Here is a 24,338-nt window from a genome sequence, read left to right as displayed (position 1 = left end):
AGAAGAATCAAGAGTCCTTTAGGTTAAAACTTGACAAAAATAGAAGAAATGTTTATTATAGTTTTCCTTAAGATACTTATCCTTATAAAAGGGTAGCTAATATTATTTTCTTGAAATAAGTCGACAAACCTCTTAATATTCACGTTAGGAAGTTACTTTGAACATTTCTTTAAAGTTACGGCTTTTGCAAAAATTATCCTTAAAACTATTTTTCCTAAAATAGGGTTTCTTGCCGAGCAAGTTTTCCAAGCTTTTCACTAGGATTAGTAAAACTCGTATTTTGGAACTTTTCCTATAGTTAACTATCCAAGTGTAAAGCTTAAGGAAAGAAAAGGAATTAAAATAAGACTTAGAGTTTTCAAAAGCTATAGAACTTATTTACTATAGCTATCAAGGCTAATTTGAGCTAAAGGAATTTATCGAGTTGGAAAATTTTTAAGCAAAAACCCTAGATATGGAGTTTTATAATATAATACTAGCTGGAAAATATTTTTGATAAATTTTGATTGCAGCTACTCGAGTTCGTAAGGTCTATACAATTTTCCCCGCTCCGATTCCGTTCCGAAATCACAGTACAGATCAAAATATGGCAAAAATAATCATATAGCACGCTACTAGGCTTCGCCAATCACTAGCCCTAGCTTTCAACAATTTCAGTCCCGAATAAAATAAAATAGTCAACCAAGGCTTCATCAATCATTAGCACTTGGTTTCAGCAACCCAATATAAGCAAGTCAAATAAAAGTGAAGTCCCATGACATTCTAGCAATTTAATTTCCGTCATCCAGTAATACTTTATAAAATCATTTCAATGGCTAAGGGCTTCATCAATCATTGGCCCTTAGCACTCAACCAGTAATTCCTGTGACCACCAAGCTAACATATCAAATATTTAAAACCGCTAACAGTTATTTAGAACCAATGATCACATTGTCACCCCCAAAATCCAAGGCATGACCATCTCAAGGTATTATAAAGCAAATTCAGAAATAATACAATTTTTCCACAGCTCCAAGATATATAAAGTAATCCACACGTACTACTTTATCAAACATGACCAAGGCTGGAAAATTTCCAGCTTATCTCCATAACTGCACTTTACTTAATTCGAAAACGAATTCCCAAGATATCAAATGATTTATAGCCAAACAGATTCCACAGACTACTTGTGCATTTAATCATGCATTTCGTGTTCCTAACAACTTAGGGAAATAAATTCTAGAGTCAAGCCGGGAATTCTGGTTCTTAAACAAATTCGAGCAATAGAGTTAAACCTCTCAAAATTTTCAAAAATCTGTTTAGTAAACCATGGATGAATCAAGCATGAAGGGAATTTTCTGTTTTTATTTCATTTGCTCGGGTGAAGTAGGCTATTAAGCTCTCACATTCTCATGCAATGACTTAGCTAAACAATGCACAATTTCCATTCAGGAGTTAAAGCTAAACCACCGTTAAAATCTTCAAAATTTGCAGGTTCAAGTTAAGGGTAATTCACAAAGGAATTCCAGCAATAGCAATGATTCCAAAACAGAATTTTCTTTAGTTAAAACAGGATTTTTGGTACTCTATTAGTTCTTGAAAACTTGTAGCTAGCTAGTAAAGACTTCCAAAACAAATCCAGGTTCATACTATAACCGTATTCATCAAACACAAATGCAGAATTTATATCTACTAAGTTCGGATGATAGATCATGAAACAATTTTTCTGCCTTCATTTTATTTTCTTGGTTAGTCAAGTTAAAAAAAACTCATGCAACTTTAATTAACACATTGTTAACTAGTTAATCATACAAATCAACTCATAACATCACTGTAAGACAGATTGCGCAATCAATATCAGATTCAAGGTCTCGGAAATTCTCAGTTCATTTCAATTCACAAAACCAGAATTTTTCCAAGTTCCTAGTTTCATTGCCCAATCGTGTAACTCAACATGCAGGCCCCTAAGCATTTTATCTTCACTTGAATAATTAGGATTCTAGTCACAGCATGTCAAAATTAGACAAGTTAAGTACCTCCCATCATAAACATTCACGGCAGAATCATGCTCAGCAAAACAGAATTTTCTAGGTGCCTTAATTCATTAATCAACTTCATAAAATTAACATGCAGGGTCCTAACATCCTAATCATTACGCTTCACTTGGCTAGTTACACATGAATGTTCAGGTTTTCACGGAAAACAGAATTTATAGATGCATTACCAATCCATCCCCTCGGCACAAATCATTCACAACCAAAACAGAATTTTCTAATCTCCTAGTTCGTCACCCGATATTATTTTCGATTGAAGCCCTTTTATTTTTTTTTTCCCTTAGATTCTCACATGCCCAATTTCTGAGTTAATTAGCTAACAAGTCAGTCCAGATAACTCAGCTCGGCAGCAACAAAACACTATCACATTTCCAGAAATTGGTGAGACTACACTCGAATGAGTATGCATGCAACAAGTTCTGTTTCATTTTTATTTCCAAAGTAATCCAGGCTAATTAAATTCATGCCTGACCCTAATCTTAATAATCATCCAAGGTTTGATTAATTAGTCACTAATGCATGCTCAAATCATTTCCGGAAAACACATTAGGACTGCAATTCAAATCAGTTTCTCGGCTAAGACATTTTCCCCTTAAAACAGAATTTCCTTAATCCTTGCCATTATCATCCGCAGGCACAATCAACATGCATGGTCTTAATCATCAAGTTTTACCCCAGCTAAAGACATTTAAGAGTTCAAATTATCACCGAAAAACACAAATTAAGCTGCATTGCTCAATCAGCTTCTCGGCAGAAATGGTTTGCCCAAAACAGAATTTTCCACAGCTTTGGTTTCATCATTTGATTACACAAATTAACACATGCAAGGCCACAGCTAGCTTAAGCCACCTCTGATCATCCATTTTTATTCCAGAAAAATTTACCTCACAGCAAGCTAGTTCACACACGAAATTCTGAAAAAATCTCTGCTCCCTCTCGGCTCTCACACACACGGCAGGTTTGATGATTCTGGCTTGGTGTAGTGGCTTCAACTGATGTAGGTGGAAGCTGGTGATGTTGCAGCCGTGAAGTTTGGTGCAAATGGAGTTGATGGTTCCCTGATCTCTTCCCTCAGCTTACGGACAGGGCAGGAACGAAATGGAACTGTAGCTCGCGGCTTCTTCCTTTGGTCGATACTCACGAGGAGCAGCTCTCACTCACTTGCTCTCGGATGCTACAATGAAGGTGAGGTGCAGCTGTGGTTTGATATGTGAAGTGGAATGAATGAAGTGGTGCCGTGGTTATGGAGATGTTTGTGGGCAGAATTGGTGGAGTGTAGGATTTGGTTTGCTTGTAGAATTGGTGAAGTTGTGGTTGGCTAATTGGGGCGGCAGTGGAAGGCTGTAAGAGGGAGTGTTTGGCCGTGCATGGTGAGGTTGTGGTGAAATGGAGGTTTTGTGAAATTGTGAAGGGCACTTTGGTCTTTTCACCTTGCTCCCTAACCTCGACTAAACTCTCAATTCTAATCTTATTTCCAACAATAATCCCCAAGTGTGATTTAAACGTCGAATTGTACCCTAGTCCTACAAGACCTTAATTATCGTAAGTCTTACGTCCTAAGTATATCTAGGATACTTATATCGTTCTTGTCCAAAATTTATCGATTGCATCTTAATACTAAGGTTTCAGTATACCCTTAATCTTATTCGTAATAAAGTTAGCTATTGCAAATTAAGGAATTTATTTTTTTAGAGAGTAAACTTAATATCGCTCAAGAATTATTACTTTTAGTATAACAAAACTGAATAATTCAATATTGATTACAATTATATTATTTATTACATAAACATTATCTTCATACTTTAATTCAAAACAATTAATTACAATACTAGAGTTCAGAGAGATTAATTGTTAGGTCAAAGAAATAGTTTACAATTGAAATATGAATTTAAAGTAGCAAAACTAATAAGTTTAGTACATAGAGTAAAATATATTCACGTAGTCCAATTTGAGAATACTCGATATTTTGCACATTTAACGTGTTTGCGATTTTAAAATTGTGTTTACATATTTATTCAAAGACAAAATCCATTCTCCTGAAGAAACGGGACATTTAAACAAGATGGCCTATTTCTTGAGCAAATTAATAATTTGTAAGTGATCACTTATCATACTTCCTTTATTATTTAAACTATTAAAATCAAGTTTGACCTTAATATAAAGATTTGACATTCTTGATATTCGTTTATCCATTTATATCAACATTTATTAACTTAATCATTATTAACACTTACGATCAGCCATCGGAATTCAAAGAGGTCTAATCGTTAAATCAATGAAATAATTTACCTTCGAAATATGAATTTAATGAAACAAAACTAGAAATTTAAATGGCTTAGCACAATTATTTTATTTTGCACATAAAATTTATTGGTTCTGGTCTTAACGTGAAAATTCTTACTAGTATTTAACACTATTCGCTAATTAGGATTAATATTGAAATTCAAGAAATTTTATATAATTAATCTACTCAGGTAGCGTTAATTTTTAACATAAAGAAAACTAAGTATTTTAGCATTTTATTTTAAGGCGATAATTTATTCTAACTCCGGATGTATTAATTTAGTCTAGCAAAATCAAGAAAATTCATAACTTGTGAAAATTATATTATTTCTCACACAAAATTATTTTTACGGTCTTATAAGCAGACAAGGGAAATTAATGCTAAAATTTATTAAAGAGTTAAAAGAAATGCAAATGATCTACAGAATGGTATTTATATATATTTTTTTTCGGGGTTCTCACATCATATGATGGCCAACAAGCCGACAAGCGAGGATTAGTCTTTGCCCAAATTACCAAAATTTTATTGGCAACCAAATCACACTATATATATCTGGCCACAATATGAGAATGACATACTGACCAAATTATACTTTAGAGATATCTAATGACAATGATAAAATTTTTAAAATTGCCAAATGTATGTGTCATCCATATCTGATACTAATCAACATTTTTTCAAACTAACAAAAACATATTTTACCCATATTTATCTATAATCCCAACGATTTTAGAACCCACATACATTTTTGTAAACCCAATTTTAACCCATAAGTTGAATCCTAGCCGATAAAACTCTTTGCTTAAACATGATAATACTATTTATCCCAAATTAAAAAAACTTGAAACTAATCACCCCTTAATTGTCATAATCATTTGATTCATTAGATTTCCAACACACAATAGTACTATTTCTATTCAAAATACGCAAGTGCATTTCAGATTCTAAAGTTGATGTCGAAATATTTACCAGACAGAGCAACAACATTTGTGATAGTCTTCCACAGCTATTTTATGATCTTCAATAGCGGATCTAGTGTTTTTTATTTTGGTTTTAAAACTTTTTCTCCTTCAATCATGAGTATTTTTTCTCTCGGTTTCCCATGATGAAGACCAAGCTCGCAAAAACTCTAATTTCATTTGACCCTTTTTAGTATTTATATTGGGGTAATTTGGACATTTTCACCCATGTATCGTGATGATAGATGATTTCCGTTTGTTTGACACTTCAACTGAAATCAAATGGGAGTTATGTATAGTTTTTAAAATTACGGGGAGTTATGTGGCTTAGAAACCACCGAAGGGTTAATTATATTTTACCCTTTGATTTTTAGCAATGCACTGCAATAATCCAAATTTCGAGAAATCAAAGCAAATTTCTTCCAGCAACTAATTAGTGAAAGATCCTTTCTACCCTTCTTCTTCTTTAGCCCAAAATGCTTTTTTTTTTATTTTTATCATGATAGAGGCCAAAGCTCACATAATTAAGGCACCACAAATATGCTGCCAAACAAGAACTAAAGAAAAGATAAAAGAGAAAAAAAATCCACCAATTACATAAGAAAGAATCTTTACATTAAAAATGCAAATCAAAATAGAGAATTACCAGTGAAAAAGAAAAGCATCTCGATGACAAAAAAATTTAAAAGAAATAGAAGATCATTAATTCTTGCCTAGATTAAAGAGAGAAGAAAAATCCCCAAATCAAACCAAAAGAGTAAATTGTGAACAATAAAACTTACTGGGCCAACTACTCCAAATTTTTTTAAAAAAAATCTTATTGGATACTAAAGAAATGGAAGATTATTACTTCTTGCCCGAGATTTCAAAAAAATAGATTTTTAATTGAAAAGAAACACCATATCCTCATGAAAACCTACCACTGGCTTCAATGGATCTTTACAACTCCTAGTTTCTTTCAACCAACTTCCATTCAAGAAGCTTCCCTCAATTCTATTTAGAATCATATTGGTTTTTTTCCTTTATAAAAGTCCAATCAAAAGAATCTACTAAAAGAACCGTACAAAGGATTCCTTAGTTGAAAAAAATTAGTATACTAAACACAGTGAACGTACATCAACATAATCATATAAAGACTACTTTCACCCTTTTATTTTTTTAGTCCATGAGATTGATAGCAAGAGTGGCTAATTTGTATTTCAACCAAAAAACTGGATCTTAGTCATTTCTCTTTTCTTTTTCTAGACTCTTTCCTATCACCACTAAATATACGGATACACCGTTTGGTAGTAGTAGTAGTGTTGGCACGGTTTAGAGCCGTTTGGTAGAATCCTTTAGTGGAACAAGAGTTTATTCCAACGGTGGAGGTGGCAATGTTAGTCATAGTGGATCTGGTGGCTTCTCTCAAAGCCAATTTAGGTTTAACTAAGAACATAAAACTAAATAAGGAGGGAAAAAGTGATGAGGGGACTTTAGGAAGTTCAATAAAAGATTAAGGGTAAACCGGTCACCTCATTTTTTGAATCACGTGAGAAATAAAATGTAGAAGGTAGTTAATTGCAAAAATTAGAAGATTAAGGAGCAAAGTTCAATTTATGAATAGTTGAGGGGTGCAAACTGCACTTAACCCTTAGAGTTTTGAATAGTATCAACCTTTGTCCCTGGGCACGTCGAATTAGGTGTCTACTTTTGTAAATTTGTCATTACCTGCTCTGCAGTAGAAATCTGTGCTTTCTGCTCTAAATATTGTACAGCATGGCCAAACAGCAGATCATATTACCATTGTGCCCTTATCCTCCTGTTGTTTTTAACCTGAATATACAGTAGTATTGGGTTTTTTTATTTTGGGTCGTTTCGTTCCTTCGTTCTCTTCCCCTCCACCTGAGATCAATCGACTGTGCTTATTACCCACCGCTAGGGTTCCAGCCTTCATCGATCAGAGTCGCAGCCATCAATAATCAGCATTAACATAACCATTGATTCTTCAATTTTATCATCTCAGATAATTTTTCTGCATCCGATTCCAAAATCAATAATCATTTGCGTCCTCCAAATTCATAGTCCGCCGCCTCCTCGTCGCCTTCCTCCTCTGCAGGCAGGTATTTCCCCCTATTCTGTCATGTTTTTCTTTTTTTTTTTGGGATTTTGAAGTGTTTGAGTTGTCCATTTTGTTTCCGTCTTCATCAAAGCTGACTGGGATATGGAAAATTGTTTGCTTATACACACTGTATTTTTCTGTTGTGGTGGAATGGATTTGTTAGAGAGGATTTTGCCAAGAAAAGTAGGAATCTTTTTTCTGATATATGATGAGCTGATAGGAAATGCCTCTTAACATTGTCAGTAGGGTGATTAGCCTTTTTTTTTTTTGGGTTTACTGCATTTTGTTTCTATCAACATAGTTGGATTATTGTACTGTAATTAGAATCAACTCTAATTTTTGTTTACCAACTCATTTGAAGTTCTTTTGAACGATGGATTCGTGTTGGGCATAGTTTTGTAGCTTCAATTGAAAAATCTCATTTGGTGCATGTGTATAATCAGTACGTCAGTTTAGGGTGATCTGCAAATGCTGATACTTTCGCTGCTAATTTTTTTCTTAGAACTTTGGCACATGCTATGTACATAACTATAGCAGCATCATACATTTTGGCAGACCCTGATCTGTAAATGTAAATCTCTAATTTTTCTGGCTATTGTCTTGAAACAGAGGAGCCTTGATCCTTTGGAATGTTTGCTAAGTGTGAGCGTGTTTTTATGTCTTCCTTTTCATCTATTTCTTATTTACAAATTTGTGTTGACCATATCATCAACCAATTTCATCCAACTCTTCGTATACTTTTTGGCATACTAAATCTATTGATTTAATTACATCAACTAATTGATTTATTTAATTTGTTCTTGTACTTGCAGTAGGATCTATTTTTTTTTGGGAGAGATTTTTAAAAGCTCCAACTCTGCGAGAAAGAAGTGAAACTAGGGTTTTGATGCGTTGCACTGGTTTGGGATCTGCAGTAGTAGCGAGATATGGCCAATCATGGCGGAGGGGTCGGGGCAAAGTTTGTATCTGTTAATCTAAATAAGTCTTATGGGCAGCCTTCTAATCATAATCATCAACATTATAGTGGCTCTTATGGGCAGGCAGCTGCTGGGGCTCGGGCCAGGTTGGGAAGTGGTGGAGGGAGTGGGGGAATGGTGGTTCTGTCACGGTCGAGGATTTCACAGAAGGCTGCTGGGCCCAAATTATCTGTTCCACCCCCCTTGAATTTGCCCTCGTTGAGGAAGGAACATGAGAGGTTTGATTTGTCAGGATCAAGTAGCGGGACGGCTAGTGGTACTGGGCCTGGTAGTGGACCGAGGCCCACCTCGTCCGGCATGGGTTGGACCAAGCCTGTGGCGGTAGCTTTGCCAGAGAAAGATGGTGGTGATGGTGATCCGCAGGTTGAGCCTACTGGACATGGTATTGATGGTGACAGTAGAGTCAATAGTGCTTATATGCCACCTTCAGCTCGGGCTAGTGGTATTGCAGTTGCTACTTCAAGTGCTAGTTCTTCTAGACCTTTTCCTAAGGCAGTGGACAGAGCCGTGGTTTTGAGGGGTGAGGATTTTCCTTCTCTACAAGCTGTATTACCTGTATTACCTGGGCCTGGGCAGAAACCGCAGGATAATGTGAATCAGAAACAGAAACTAGTTACCTCTGAGGAGTCAACTGACCTACAGCGGGACAGTTTTCTTTTAAATTCACTTGTTGATATGCGTCCACATGGCCAGGCTTCACGTCATACAAGTGGAAATGGCGCCATGGAGAACGGTGGTGAGGGCCATGGGTTGGGTAGTTCGCACCTAGCTGATCAGCCTCGGAAAGAAGAGTACTTTCCTGGCCCCCTGCCATTAGTCAAGTTAAATCCAAGGTCCGATTGGGGTGATGATGAGCGTGATACAGGACATGGTATTACTGAACGAAGTAGAGATTTTGGGTATTCAAAAACTGATAGAAACAGTGTTGTGGCAAGAACAACTGCTTTTAACAAAGATTTTGGGAAAGATATCAAGTACATGCCACCACATGTTGGGGACCCCCTACAAGATGGTGGTTTTTCAGCAAGTGAGGAAACTACTCATTTAAGGAGGAATGGAAGCCATTTTGTGGAAGCGCGACAACAGTGGAACAACATAAAGGAATCATATAACAGCCGAGGGTCTGAATGGAATACACGGGAGCGCTATGGTGCTGAACAATCCAACAGATATAGGGGTGACAATTTCCAGAATAGCAACATCTCTAAATCTATGTATGCTTCGGGTGGAAAAATGCCTCCTGGGACTGATCCACTGCTGACTTCTGTAAGGGACAAACGTGTCTCTTCAAAAACTGAAAGATCATATTTTGAGGATCCTTTTATAAGTTCTGCAGGTTTTGATGAAAGGGATCCCTTCTCTGGTAGTCTTGTTGGAGTTATTAAAAGGAAAAAGGATGTGGTCAAACAGACTTATTTGCATGACCCTGTTCGGGAATCATTCGAAGCTGAACTTGAAAGGGTTCAGAAGATGCAGGAACTTGAGAGGCAGCGGATTATTGAAGAACAAGAAAGAGCTTTGGAACAGGCTCGAAGAGAAGAGGAGGAGAGACAACGGCTTATTAGGGAAGAGGAAGAACGCGTGCGAAGGCTGGAAGAGGAAGCACAGGAAGCTGCATGGAGGGCAGAACAGGAGCGTTTGGAGGCTATTCGAAGAACAGAAGAGCAGAGAATTGCCAGAGAAGAAGAGAAAAAGAGGATTCTTGTGGAGGAGGAGAGGAGGAAGATGGCAGCTAAACAAAAGCTACTGGAATTGGAAGAAAGAATGGCCAAGAGGCAGGCTGAAGCTGTGAAATCTGATTCTTCTGTCGCTACTACGAACTTAGATGACAAATTTTCAGCAATACTGAAGGAAAAAGACATCTCCCCTTCTACAGATGTTGAAACATGGGAAGATAGTGAGAAAATGGTGGAAAGGATAACAGCATCAGCTTCTTTTGACTCAACTGTTCTAAACAGGCCTTTTGACGTTAGTTCTAGGCCATATCCTACCAGAGATGGATCTTCGGGTTTTCTTGACAGAGGAAAGTCTTTGAACTCATGGAGAAGGGATGTGTTTGAAAATGGCAATACTTCTTCGTCACAGCTACTGGAAAATGAGATTAGTCACTTCAGTCCCAGGAGAGATTCATTTGCTAACTCGAGAGCGGTCCCTAGGAAAGAATTTCATGGAGGGGCAGGATATATGTCTTCTAGTGCTCATGTAAGAGGAGGGAAAGAATCTTATGCAGATGAATTTGGCTATCACAAAGACCAGAGATGGAACTTTTCAGGGGATGCAGACTCCTTGAGCAGAAGCATGGAGATGGATTCAGATTTTCAAGATAATCCTGCTGAGAAGTACAGTGATATTGGATGGGTTCAGAACCGTTTTCGAGGCAATACTCCTCCTCATCCAGAGAGGCCATATCCACATTCTGAGGCAGATGAGCTTTATTCTTATGGAAGGTCACGATATTCCATGAGACAACCTCGTGTCCTTCCTCCTCCAATTGCCTATACACAGAGGAGTTCTTTCAGGAGTATGAATGATCATCCTGGACCATCTGGATTCCTGGATGATAACCACTACAGCCATGCAGAAAGAAGTGAACCAACCAGGCAGACAGCGTATTATGGTAGTCATCAAGATGGCCTCCAGCAATCTGAACTAGATATCCCGAAAGATGATCTCACTCTTCAAGATCAGAAATCGAACAAGGATATAACTCCTAGGTGTGATTCACAATCTTCTGTATCTGTTTCGAGTCCTCCTAACTCTCCACCACATCTCTCCCATGATGAGTTGGATGATTCCAGTGATTCTCCCATGGCATCTATTACAGTGGAAGGGAAAAATGTTTCAGTGTCTGAGAATGAATCTATTAGCTTAAATGACAATTCAGGGCAGCATCTGAGGATGACTGCTTCCAGTTCCGTTTCTGCTACTGAAGATGAGGAATGGACTCTTGAGAATAACGAGGACCTGCAGCAGCAGGAAGAATATGATGAGGATGAAGATGGTTACGAGGAAGAGGATGAAGTGAGGGCAGGAGATGATGAGAATTTGGATTTGACCCAAGAATTTGAAGATTTACATTTAGAAGAGAAAGATTCTCATTTGATGGGCAACTTGGTTTTAGGCTTTGATGAAGGTATTGAGGTTGAGATACCAAGTGATGACTTTGACAGAAATTTCAGCAATGAGGAAAGAGGCTTTGGCATATCAGACTCCTCTATCCCTATTGCGGGAGAAGAGGGACTGGTTGATGGTGTAAAAGGTGATGAACCAAGCCCTGAAGATGTAGGTGGTTTTTCGCCAGTCTCAGTTATGGTCCAGGAAACTGAGATTACTATGCAAGATTCTTTTCTTAAACCTATTGAGGACCCATACACCTCAATACCAGATACAACTGGTCTTTCTGCTCAGCAAGCTTTATCTGTTTCAGTTGACATGCCATCTTCTGCTGGTCTAACAGCAGTTTCTATTGGATCTGCTCCAAGCCAAATTGATTCACCTGTTAAACTTCAGTTTGGGCTATTTTCTGGTCCTTCTCTCATACCATCTCCAGTTCCTGCCATACAGATTGGCTCGATACAGATGCCTTTGCATCTTCATACTCCTATAGGAGCACCTCTTGCTCATATGCATCCATCACAACCACCCATGTTCCAGTTTGGTCAGCTCAGATATTCATCTGTCTCCCATGGAGGCCCACCCATTGCCCCTCTATCAATGCCTTTTGTTCCGCCGAATGTGCAGACTCCTTATAGCGTGAATCAGAATGCAGGGGGTTCCTTGGGTATTCAACCAGTTCAGGACACTTCTGCTCAGAACGTGGTGAAAAATGAAGTACAATCTCCCGCTGGGATTAAGCAGCCTGCCTTTGTTCCTGGACGAAAAAGTGAACCTAATGGGAATGCATCATCTGAATTAAGTTCAGGTTTGGTCAGACAAACTGTGGATAGTGGTGCTCTTTCACAGAGTGCTAATGCAAAGGTTTTAAGTGGTCGTGATGACAAACTTAAACCAGAATTGGTTGGCCTAGCTGAGAATAGGGGGCAAAATGATGCTGTTAGAAAGAATCGTATTTCATCATCAAAGGGAACAATTTCTGAAGGTCAATCACAGCCAATCCAACCTATAAGTGAATCTGTTTCCAACGAGAAAAACTTTGGTGGCATTAAGGCTCAAGGTGCTGTGTCAGGTAGCAAGGGGCGAAGATTCACATATGCAGTTAGGAATTCCAGCATGAGATCATCTCTTCCAGCTGCTGACGTTTCTAGTTCAGATACACATGGTTTTCAGAGGAGATCTAGGAGGACTGTCCAACGAACTGAATTTCGAGTTCGGGAGAATGTTGAAAGGAGGCAACCAAATGGCTCATTTTCTTCTAATAGCTTAAATCCGGATGATAAACCAAATTACAATGGAAGATCTAATGCGCAGTTTGCAAGAAGTGGATCTAAGAGAGGGACCATGTCTAGTAAGTCGTTGAAGCAAATAGTTCATTCAGAGAGTTTGATGTCAGGTAATTTTATTTCCCAGGATGTTGAATCTGGGAAACTGGTTGTTAAAGAAAGTGGAAGAGACATGTCATTGAGGGATCAGAATTTCTCTCTGTCTGGAGAGGCAAGTTTGAAAAGAAACATTTCTGAGGAGGATGTTGATGCCCCCCTGCAAAGTGGGGTTGTTCGTGTTTTCAAACAACCTGGCATAGAAGCACCTAGTGACGAAGATGACTTCATTGAAGTGAGGTCGAAAAGGCAAATGCTGAATGATCGACGGGAACAGAGAGAAAAAGAAATTAAGGCAAAATTTCAGGTAATAAAGGTTGCATTGCTTGTGCGATTTTTCCGTACTTTTATGAGTTTTTGTTTTGGTTCTTGCTTTAGGGTATTTGTTGTTTGCTCAGCATGATTCACTCAAGTTTTCCATGTAATGCCAGCCTCCACGTAAACCTAGAGTTACTAGGCAGACTTTTGTGACTACTGTGGGGTCAACCAACTCTAAGAAAGTTTCTGGATCACTGGCTGGAGAATCATCCACAAACGTGAACTCAGGTTTTGCATCCTCTGAAGGGCGAGTTTTGGCTTATAAGGAAGCATCTGCTGCCTTGGTGTCCCAGCCGCTGGCACCAATTGGCACACCTGCAGTAAAATCTGAGATACAGGCTGATAAAACATCCCAAAACATTAAGTATGCAATTTATATTTCAAAATCTTTTCTAACAAATTTGTTTGCCTCTGAATTTTTTTTTTATGTAATGGGTATTTGTTTACAGGCATCATCAAACAAGCTCTGTCTCTATTGTATCTGTTGCTGGAAAAGACCTTGGCCCTGCTATGATATTTGAGAGCAAGAATGAGGTTGTTGATAATGTGCAATCTTCTATGAGTACTTGGGACACTGCACGAATTAATCAAGAGGTATGCAACATTGCTTTTGGAATGACATGAGTGTTGGTCGCTGGCTTCATTGATTCTGGGTACATGGTTAATTAGTGATATTGACATTCTTTTCTGTTGCTTCATATGAGTGGCTTCAGACATTTACTGGTTTAGATCTACTCTACTCTAACTTGATAATGTAGAAAGCGATTTTTTTTTTTTCAGGAGATGCACACGCAGATTGGTTGGGTTCCATCTCTCTCCCTCTCTCTCTCGTGCATATATATATATTTTGGGGTTTTAAAATGAATTTTTTCTTGGCTCTCAACTTGTATACCTCATATGCATCTCTCTCTGTGTGTCTGTATATGCACGCACATGTCATGTTCACAAAGTTGTATGCAATCTTATATATTGTTGTGGTGGTGGTGGTTTTTTTTTGGGTTGGGGGGGGGGGGGGGTACATCCAAAGTCTAATTTGTAGGCACTCAACTTGCACACCTGATTTAGCAGATAATGACTTCTGTATGGTTATGAAGCTGTTTTTGTATTGTTGACCTTTATCACCATTCTGGTTATGGTTGCTCTTGAATTTAATCTTTTTTCTTAAACTTTAAAATTCTGACTAATTTCATTTTCATAGGTTATGGCCTTGACTCAAAGTCAACTTGAGGAGGCTATGAAGCCTCCCTGCTTTGACACCCCAATTGCTTCTGTTGGGGGCCAATGCAGCTCGGTCAGTGACCCCCTCTTGCCATCGTCTTCTATGCCGACAAAAGAAAGATCCTTTTCATCTGCTGCTAGTCCAATCAACTCCCTGCTTGCTGGAGAGAAGATTTGCTTTGGTAATTTTGTGAACTTCTCCATGGCTGGGGTTTTTCCGAACTGTGGAAACTGTGTCCTAATTTTTTTCCCCCTCTGAACAGGTGCTGTTACTTCCCCACCTGTCCTTCCTCCCAGTAGCCGGGCTCCTGGCTCCAGTAGACAAGATATTCAAATTTCCCAGAGTCTATCTGTAGCTGAGAATGACTGCGCTCTGTTCTTCAAAAAAGACAAACAGACTGATGACTCTTGTGTTCATCTACAAGATTCAGAGGCTGAAGCTGAAGCTGCTGCCTCTGCAGTTGCTGTTGCTGCTATCAGCAATGATGAGGTTGTTGGGAATGGAATAGGTTCTGTTGCTATTTCGGATTCCAAAAGCTTTGGTGGTGCAGATATTGATGGTATTACCTCATGTTTTCTATCATGTTCATTTTCGTTGTCTATTCATAGTGGCCTTCATTGTTAATTCAACATTGTTGATATTGTATTAACTTCTTCCACCCCCCACCCCTCCCCAAAAAAAAAAAAAAGGTATGGCTCGTGATCAACAATTAGTGGGTCAATCTAGGGGAGAAGAATCTCTGAGTGTGTCTCTTCCTGCAGACCTTTCTGTCGAAACGCCTCCAATCTCCTTGTGGCCAACTTTACCAAGTCCCCAGAGTTCTTCAAGCCAGATGCTTTCTCATTTTCCGGGTGGCCCTCCATCGCCCTTTCCCTTCTACGAGATGAATCCTATTTTGGGTGGTCCTATCTTTGCTTTTGGTCCGCATGAAGAATCTGCTGGTGCCCAATCACAGCCTCAAAAGAGTACATCCACTTCGGGGCCTCTTGGGACATGGCAGCAGTGCCATTCCACTGTGGATTCATTCTATGGACCTCCGGCTGGATATACTGGTCCTTTCATTAGCCCGCCTGGAGGAATTCCTGGAGTTCAAGGGCCTCCACACATGGTGGTTTATAATCATTTTGCTCCAGTTGGACAATTTGGACAGGTAGGACTGAGTTTTATGGGTCCTACTTATATCCCTTCAGGAAAGCATCCTGATTGGAAGCACAATTCTTCATCATCCGCAGCTGGTATGGCTGAGAATGATATGAATAATGCTAATATCACTTCTGGACAGAGGAATGCTGCCAACATGGCTGGAGCTATACAGCATCTTGCCTCTGGTTCACCAATTATGCCCATTGCCTCACCTTTGACCATGTTCGATTTATCACCCTTCCAGGTAAAGATTTGTTGTTATCTATATGTAGCTTTTTGTAGCTCTCTCTCTCTCTCCCCACAAAAAATCGAAAAGAGAAAAAGTAACCTCAAATGGAGAGGAGAATGAATTGTTCTTGCTTTCAGATGCACAATACAAGTTCTTGTGTTTTTGTGTATGAAGTTTGAAGTTTGTGATCTTTGGTAATCAAAGTCAATGGATAGATATGTTGCACTATATTTTGTTTAATATATTCTTTTCTTGTCTGAACTATCATTTCCAGAGTGGTATTTTAACATGTCCTCCTGAATTTTCTAGTCAGCACCAGACATTCCCGTCCAAGCTCGCTGGTCTCATGTTCCTGCATCACCTCTTCATTCGATTCCTCTCTCGAGGCCATTGCAACAAGTGGAAGGTGTGCCACCACCTCAATTTGGACACCAACATCCAATTGATCAACAGCTGAATGTTAGCTTCTCCGAGTCTCAAACTTCAACTCCCTCTACTAGTGGCCCAGGTTTTACCGTTGCAACAGAGGTAAATACTGCACAATTTCCTGATGAACTATGTTTAGTAGACTCATCAAGATCCGCCACTGCTGGGGCATCTACACCAAATCCTGTCAATCAGAGCTCCTCCAACGGTGCTGGTGCTGGTGCTGATACTGGCACTGCAGAGAATCTGCGAACTGGTGGTAGCAACAAAAGTGAAGGACACACCACTAGCAGTTCCAAGGCTAGGACATCCCAGCAGAAGAATTTGTCGGCGCAACAGAGTCATTCCGTGGGCTACAATTACCAAAGAGGAGGTAGTGGCCCTAGTGGGACCTCTCAGAGAAACAGTGCAGGGAATGAATGGTCCCACCGGAGAATGAATTTCCATGGGAGGAACCAGACTTTTGGTTCTGACAAGGGATTTTCCTCTTCCAAAATGAAGCAAATCTATGTGGCTAAACAAACTTCAAATGGGACTCCAACCCCAGGATGATTTTTTTGGGTGCTCTGCTGATTCAATGGAGTATTGGAAATTGCCTCGTGAGTTTGATGTTGTTGCTTAAATTTTGGATGTTTTCTTTCAATTCTTGAGCCTTTCAGCTTGGGGATCTCTTTTCTTCACTTGGTCATTCATTGAGTTGTAGAAGTCGGTGACGGCAATTTCCAGTGTCGTGGTTCTCGAGTCCGCTTACTATAGTGTGCAATTATAATAGTGGGTTTGGCTTAGCTAGAAGCTGGGTATGGTCCTCGTAAAATAATGTTGGTTCTGCAAGCCATAAAGTCCTTTTCTGTTTGTTTGTTGGAGCTTGAGAACATTGATTCTTCCGTACACTAGTGGTCATTTTTGTAGCAACTTCTCTAATGTACCTGCTTAATTCCATTATTTTGCTCCTATTTAAACTTTTCTTTCTTGAACTTTTGGCTTGAGGTTTACTTGCTTCTTTGTTCAAGTCAACCTTTCACTTTAGTTTTGCTTCGTTACTCTGGGCTTGCGGCCCAGATGAGGAAGGTAGACGGAACGAAACCTCCCCTCGATTCTTGAAGTTCTTGTTTTCGTGTACTTGAACAAATTTTTTAAGCCTTCATTTGTTTCGTGAGGAAATTGTTGAAATTGATTACTCGTACGTTTCACAATCTTCTAAACTGGGAATTTGCCCCTTCGCTCATTTAAAGGTGGGGAAGCTTATTGTCGTCGAAAGTTCAATTGGAATATGCTTAACCTGTTTTGCTTGTTAGAAAAAAGTATGAATTAATCTCCTATACACTGACAGTGCGTACACTTTCATTTCACCATTAGATACATTAATTCGAATTTGAATTTAAAATTCAAATTTTATACATGTATCATACATCCAATAGAGATAATATATACACTGTCAGTGTATATAAAATTTACTCAAAAAATATATATTTAATTTTATATATAAGTTGTGACACGTGATGACTCGCTCAATAAAGTACATATAGCAGGAAAGTTTTATACATAATTTCTTTTTTTATTGGTTATATATTTCGCGTGAAGCATAACAATTTAGATATTAAAAAGAAAACTTGAAAATATTTTTGACAAAAAAAGTACATGAATAATTTAAGCTTAAATCAAAAGAGCTAAAAATAAATACAAGAGAAACTTCGAAACTTTTAAACATAATTTTACCAGTGTCCTAAGTCCTTTAAACGAATACCATTAACTACTACGATAGACTATTCATTCCCGCGTCATTCTGAGTTTCTGACGAACCAAATATCAGTCTACAATACGCGTCTAAAACTGCAATTCAAATCAATGGTCCTGAAACTTGCTAGCTGCAAAGCCCACGTGAAAGTTGCATCTAGAAAGAAAACAAAAACACAACAAAATGCTTGAAACATTGCAGTTCAACAAAACCACAACTCTGTTCAATAAATGTGTCCCCTGTTCACCAGCATTAGGCAGCCTCCTTTGAAGCGTAGACTGTTCAAGAAGAGTGTGAAGCCCGTCTTTGTTGAACTTACTGTTGCTCAACCCGAATCACAGACCAATTGACCTTGATCGAGATCTGCTCTTGCTGGTCGATATCATCTGATTCGCGTGTTCTTCCTCGTCTTCCAGTTTCTTTCTTCGAGCAGCCTCTTCTTTTTGTCTTTGAATCAACTCCAACTCCCGATGGCGTTCTTCTTCTTTTCGCTGAAGTTCCATAGCTAACATCGTCTGAGCCTCTTCTACCCGCCTTCTATTCTCCTCAAGCATTTTATCCAGCTCTTCCCTCTCCTTTCGAGCTTGTTCCTATGATGCAATGTAGTAGATGTTCAAACACAAGACAGCAGAATTAAGACACCACTTAGGCAATGCCGGTTAAAATACATTAAAGAAAGTTATAATAAGGAGGGAAATACATGTTGTAAATTTGATTACGCTGTATGTTGCAGCTAATAACTGCTAGCAACAGTACATGCAGCATACTTCTTCTAATCAGATATATGAAAAAAAAAATGACATTGCATGCTAAAGAGTACCTAGGGACTTTCAAGAAATTCTACTGAAATAGATAATCAACTAAAGCTTCAGAAGATGAATTTCTCCTGATTTTGAGCCTCAACATGCACATTATCCCAGATATTTAGAGTTTAAAGAGAAATATTGGCAGAGCCAACATAAGCCACAGGCCAAGGTTACAGCTAACCAAATAACAGGAAAACGACATGGAACACTGCCATGTGAAGCATACATCTGACACACCTAAGCTTCAACTTAAAACTAGTGCATAAATCTCGTACCAGATATCTGTTAACTATTACAAGATAAGCCATTTTTTTAATTTTCATGTCTTGGTAATATCACAATGATGACCATACCTACTAAACTTGAACCCCAAAAGACGGAAACGAAAAAAAGATGTCTCATCAAAATATTCCCCAAAGATGTATTTACAGAACCAATCATGAAGCAGCACCAGAAATAAGTGTAAGATCACCTAAACCAAAAAGAGATATCATCAAGCACTCTAAGATTCAAACGACTTATACATAACGTAGGTTCATTTTCTCCTATTATGATTCTAACTCATTTTATGCAGATTTTACAAAGATAAATAATATTATAAACATTAAAACATGTGCAATGCAGAAACCAATGTGCTAATTTTTTTTTTTGGGGCAAATAAATAAGACAAAAAACTAAAAATGATTGGTGCAGAGAGAGAGAGAGAGGTCACTTGAATCTCATTTAGTAACTGGGAATCACAGTTCTGTAGAACATAATTATCAGGATGTTAATCTGAACTTAAAGAAAACCCCTAATTGTTATGGGCTCACAAACAAAAATGTCCTCTCTGCTAATTATGGAGTTAAATCCAAAACCACATAAACACATTTCCAATCAATAACATGTTATTTGTAAGACTTTTGTCAGCATATCAAGAACTTAACAGCATATGTTCCTTTCTTTTTCTTGCCTGTGAAAACAAATTATTTTTATCATTGAAATATATGAAAAGTTTCTTTGACACAACAACTGCATCAGTAGGGCCCAGATTCTAAAGCACCAGTTTGCATTAAAATAACACTAAAAGAATAAAACATGACATATTCACTACACAGCCTTGTTTTAAGGAATCAAGCTCCTTGCAGAATATTTATCCTTTATATCTTCTATTTTTTTCTTCATGGTAGATTACACTCACATGCCTAGCGCCCTAAGCTATCATAGTCTACCACTGAAAAGGTGAAAAACTAGAGCGGTGTTATCATTAGTTCACCACTTGATAGTGAGAAAAAATAAGGATGACCAATTTTCCCTGTCTTTGTCCTTCAGAACTTGCACTGCCCAAAACTTAAGACGGAAAAAGAGTTCAAAAAATATTATTTTTTAATGTGGTTCAAAATATTCTTTTAATGAGTATAAACGGGATTTAATTACAAATAACTCCCACGCTACCGTTTCAATCTTTATATCCGGAAAATGGATTTAGCCTAGAAAAGCATTCTTCTTGCTGGTATATCCTTTCAAAATAAGAATATGTATTTCAAATCTCCAACAAAGTACAACAAACACCAAAGAGATATTAATCACCTAAATTATTTCCTCAAGCCAAGTGTATCAGAATTTCTAACGTGGAACACAATGAATAATACATTATGCAGCTAACTAGAGTCCCTTTTTCTCAGTAATGAAATTGAAGATAAATTAATTTATTGGTTCATTTTCTGTGGTAGAGTAGAATAAGTACGTACTTAATGCAGCTAAAGCTAATTCTCTTTTTCATAGTGAAAGAAAGTGAAGATGGGTAAAAATTTGTCAACTTTTTCTAATCTGTGATTGTTTATAATGGTCTAAAAGGTCTAACATAGATACAAAAATTATAAAAAATAAAAATAAAAAAGAGAATCTTATAGTGGAAATTGGAATGAGATGCATACTTCTTTTAGTTTTGCCTCCATAAGAGCAGCTTCTTTTTCCTTTTGCAGTTGAACTTCAACATCCTCAAACAATTTCTTCTGGCCTTCTTCTATCCTTCTTAATATTTCCAGTTTAACTTCTTCTGAAGCCAATTTTTCTTCAACCTTCCTCCGGATTTCGTCTTCCAACCTCCTTGCAGTCTCCTCTTCTAATCTTTTCAGTTCTTCTTCTTGCTGTTCTCTGAGAACACATGAAGCAACTTGAAGCAACTTGAATAAGAAGAGTTTCTTCCATTACCTAGATTAGCAGAACTAGGTTTGGGTCCTCATAATTATATGGCTAGCCTGCTAACTAGTATTCTGGCTGTTTCATAAAAGTAAAATCTTTCAAAACTGCATAAATCTTGGGAACCATCAGTAACATATTACACAAACATAAATCTGAGCATTTAAAACCACAAAAGTTCTCTTGTCAAATCATTCCAGCTCTCATGACTTAGATTCAAATAGTACAAGGAGCACTAAGACCAGAAATTTTCTTAGACTATGATCCTTTTAGGGTATAGTAACTACGTAAAAGAATCCTTAATCGAGATGGTATCAACCACATTGATTCCAAAATGACTGTCACCTTACAAAATCCAAATGAAGTAACTTTAACACTATAATTCTACCATTTAAAGGCTACATACACAAGCTATGGCTGGAAAAGGTAGAATAGCTAGTACATTTTTAAGAATGGAAATCTATTCACACTGTTTAGTTAAAAAGTGTGCCAACATCTGTTAACTTCAACGGCAGGACAAAGGGAGTAGGCTTTATACATAGTGATCATGAAATCCTAATATCTCATCAGAGCAAACAACTAATGCTACCAGTCAAAAGCAAATAATTCTTCCTGTAGATAATCCATTTGGGCAATTATGAGCATCTTTCACAGTAGGAACACATTTGGAAGCAATCCTCCTACACTTGGTCATTAATCATAAATATTTTTTGCGTAAAATTAAATTCATCAACAATCACTAAAGCTGCTATGCACGATATGTGTTCTTTCTCAATGCCAATTCCTTTGTCATCTTTTAGCTTTCTGGCATTGTCATCCACCTGCACCAAGATTGTTCAGTTCTGATTTTTGGACAACTACCTATGTAAGGCACAACTGTGATATCAATGACTAAATATACTTTAACTGAAAGAACATTTAAGCACTCCAATCACCAATATATCTTTCCCCTTTGATTCCCCAGCAACAGACCTGTTATATGAAATTTTCTTTCCTAACCTTGTCGCAGAAAGTTGTCACATTGTAAGTCAAATCAAGACTAATAGTAAGAAACATAAGCAATCCAGAAAAAAAAGTAAAAGTATAAACAGCTACAAACCTTCCAAAAGGCTTTTGCGTATTTCCCACACTCTCAATAAGAAAGTCAACTTCTCAAGTTTATACAAGCATAAAGCAAACTTTTAAGCAATTTTTAGGTACAATTTTATTTTTCAACAACAAGATCAAATAAAAAAAGGCACATAAACAATGGTAGGACACTACATAAACAATGGTAATGCTTGGATTTCTTTAATTCGTATAGCCATATGTATTACTCTGCTGCAGAATGGAGAAATTAGCATGAGTTGTATAGTCATGCAATGAGCATAAGTCAAATTATCATGCCATGGGGGTAGACCCAAATTTTAGCATTGCTAAAATTCCAATTCTGTAAATGCATAGGTTCAACACCACATACTATAGGGAATTGAGGGAGTCAGTTCAGATGGATTACAATTTGGTCCAACATAAAATCTGACTAAAAAAAATCCAACACTCCATGAAGGTCAAATAAATATGCATGGCCTAGATTTTTTAAGAAGATATTATGCTCTTTTTTTAATGAATAAATAATACATGTCATTGGCATATAATAGATATTAAAAGTATCAGGAAGAAAAGTAGAAATAGATGTACCTTTTCTTCTCTTCTTCTTCCTTTCTGGTCTTTTCTGAGGCATTCTTGAGCTCAGATGATGCCGGACTAGAACTAGGAGACTTGTTAACAGGTGACAACGAGTAACTCCTACTTCTCTGTCTCCTGTGATGCCTAGGTGTTGGAGAAGGGCTCTTTCGGCGCCTCAATGTGGGTGAACGACTTCGGCGTCGTCGAGGACTACTTGAACGACTTCTACGTCGACGAGAACTACTTGAACGACTTCTTCGCCTGTCAGATGAGAGCACCTAATGTCATATTATTGGTGAAACGAACTTAAATTTAGCCACTATATGTTCTTAGCAGTTCAAATTTTCATTTCTAAATCAAAAACAAGATTGTGTACAAGACTGTCAAAAATTCAAACAAACAATTCTACTAACAATTCTGACAAACCTAATGTTAGCGAATATAAGTTCTCGGCAGTTGAAATTTTAAATTCTCTATCAAAAAAAAAAAGATTTTATACAAGAGTGTTAAAGCTCTACGAAGAACGCTCAACTAATACTGTCAAAGCAACGATGTCAAGGGAAATTTAGTGACAAAATCACGCAAGTCGCGTAACTTATTGGAAAGTGGATTTGTACTGTATCTTATTTCTGTACTAAACGTGGTGTTGAATGCACATAACAAGATAAAATTTTGTACAGAAATCAGTCCAGTTACCCTTCACCAACTCAAGACAATCCTATTTTCCAGGCATTTTGAAACACAAAAAATCTTTCCAAATATTATCTACCAATGCATTCTAATTCCAAAACCATCCCAGGCAGAGTACAAACCAGAAGCACAGCGTACAACACATTCAGCAAAACAGAAACCGCAACAGGGACCCAAAACATCTATATCAAATTAAGAAATATCTGCAACTACATCTTAAATATGTAATTAAAGAACAAAAATTAGCATTAAAGTTTGAGAGCAAAAAAAGAGAGAGAGAAGTTAGGGTTTTTAGTAGGCTGACCTGCTCTGAGAGTTGGAATAACGTGACCGGCTGCGGTCCCTACGACTACGGCGGCTACCATACCGGTGACTGACCGGAGACGGAGACGGAGACCGGGAGTGGCCTCTCCGAGAGTACGACGGTGACCTCGATAGGCTCCGGCTCCGGCTCCGACCCATGTTTTTTTTAAAACTGTCTATTATATGGTTTTATAACCAGCTAAAAATAAGTAAACAACCATTATGAAGTCGGATCGGGTCAGCACCGGGATTTTTGGGTTATACGGAGTGGAGTTAAAATTTTGGTGCTTTATTTTTGCACCCAGTTTCGGTTTAGTCCCTTATCTATTGCAATATGACAGATTTTTTTCTTGTTTTTATGCTTGGTTTTAATCATAGTCCCTTGTCTATTGCAGTTAACACATCCAACTCGAGTTGATCTAATTGCATAGTTAAGAGTACTCGACCTTATTTGTTAGGTGATGATGAAGCACTTCAAATTTCAAAATGCCTTCGTAGAAATTAATAATGAAGAGTATAATAGTTAATTACAGTTATAATATAATGAGCAGAATAATGAATGGTAATACAGAATAGAGTAATAAAAATTACCAAGTCAAAAAAACTTTTGCAATGTGTAATACTTATTGTTCTAATATTTATTTTAATAGTACAAAGACGGTAAACATGTTTTATCATGAATTTGCAGCAGATTTTCATTGAAATTATGTTATTTTATTTAAAATGATAATACATATGTATGATAACTAAACACTTATAGATGTGTCAACCAATAT

At 37.6% G+C, this 24,338-nt stretch overlaps 2 protein-coding genes across 5 annotated transcripts; one reads left to right on the top strand and one right to left on the bottom strand.

Moving 5' to 3' along the window:
* The first annotated feature begins 8,298 nt into the window (after positions 1-8,298).
* Positions 8,299-17,156, top strand: LOC113701876 (uncharacterized). Of its 4 annotated transcripts, none has more exons than XM_027222756.2 (8): positions 8,299-13,154; positions 13,279-13,529; positions 13,615-13,759; positions 14,364-14,565; positions 14,647-14,943; positions 15,146-15,534; positions 15,667-15,771; positions 16,066-17,156. In XM_027222756.2, exons 1-8 carry the CDS (start codon positions 8,301-8,303, stop codon positions 16,732-16,734), a joined length of 6,912 nt encoding a protein of 2,303 aa, XP_027078557.2. In that variant the 5' UTR covers positions 8,299-8,300; the 3' UTR covers positions 16,735-17,156. The 4 variants fall into 4 exon arrangements, with proteins under 4 accessions (XP_027078557.2, XP_027078556.2, XP_027078555.2 ...); XM_027222755.2 differs by having other exon boundaries at positions 15,074-15,534; XM_027222754.2 differs by having other exon boundaries at positions 15,146-15,771.
* Positions 17,157-17,860: 704 nt separating this feature from the next.
* Positions 17,861-23,886, bottom strand: LOC113702224 (uncharacterized). Its single transcript, XM_027223320.2, has 4 exons — positions 23,564-23,886; positions 22,582-22,830; positions 20,640-20,859; positions 17,861-18,507 (listed from the first exon to the last, which is right to left on the bottom strand). Exons 1-4 carry the CDS (start codon positions 23,719-23,721, stop codon positions 18,253-18,255), a joined length of 882 nt encoding a protein of 293 aa, XP_027079121.1. The 5' UTR covers positions 23,722-23,886; the 3' UTR covers positions 17,861-18,252.
* Between the last annotated feature and the right edge of the window lie 452 nt (positions 23,887-24,338).

Source organism: Coffea arabica, chromosome 7e, assembly GCF_036785885.1.
Source record: "Coffea arabica cultivar ET-39 chromosome 7e, Coffea Arabica ET-39 HiFi, whole genome shotgun sequence".
In the NCBI taxonomy this organism is placed as follows: Eukaryota; Viridiplantae; Streptophyta; class Magnoliopsida; order Gentianales; family Rubiaceae; genus Coffea; species Coffea arabica.
This window is presented reverse-complemented; position numbering and strand designations above follow the sequence as displayed.

Bases quoted from the DNA above. Each gene is read 5' to 3' on its own strand.
- LOC113701876 (XM_027222753.2), top strand. From the start codon at position 8,301: ATGGCCAATCATGGCGGAGGGGTCGGGGCAAAGTTTGTATCTGTTAAT. The intron at 14,944-15,073 runs GTATTACCTCAT...AAAAAAAAAAAG, and splicing joins TGGTGGTGCAGATATTGATG to GTATGGCTCGTGATCAACAA. The intron at 15,772-16,065 runs GTAAAGATTTGT...TGAATTTTCTAG, and splicing joins TCGATTTATCACCCTTCCAG to TCAGCACCAGACATTCCCGT.
- LOC113702224 (XM_027223320.2), bottom strand. From the start codon at position 23,721: ATGGGTCGGAGCCGGAGCCGGAGCCTATCGAGGTCACCGTCGTACTCT. The intron at 22,831-23,563 runs GTCAGCCTACTA...CTCATCTGACAG, and splicing joins TATTCCAACTCTCAGAGCAG to GCGAAGAAGTCGTTCAAGTA. The intron at 20,860-22,581 runs GTACATCTATTT...ATGTGTTCTCAG, and splicing joins GAAGAAGAAGAGAAGAAAAG to AGAACAGCAAGAAGAAGAAC.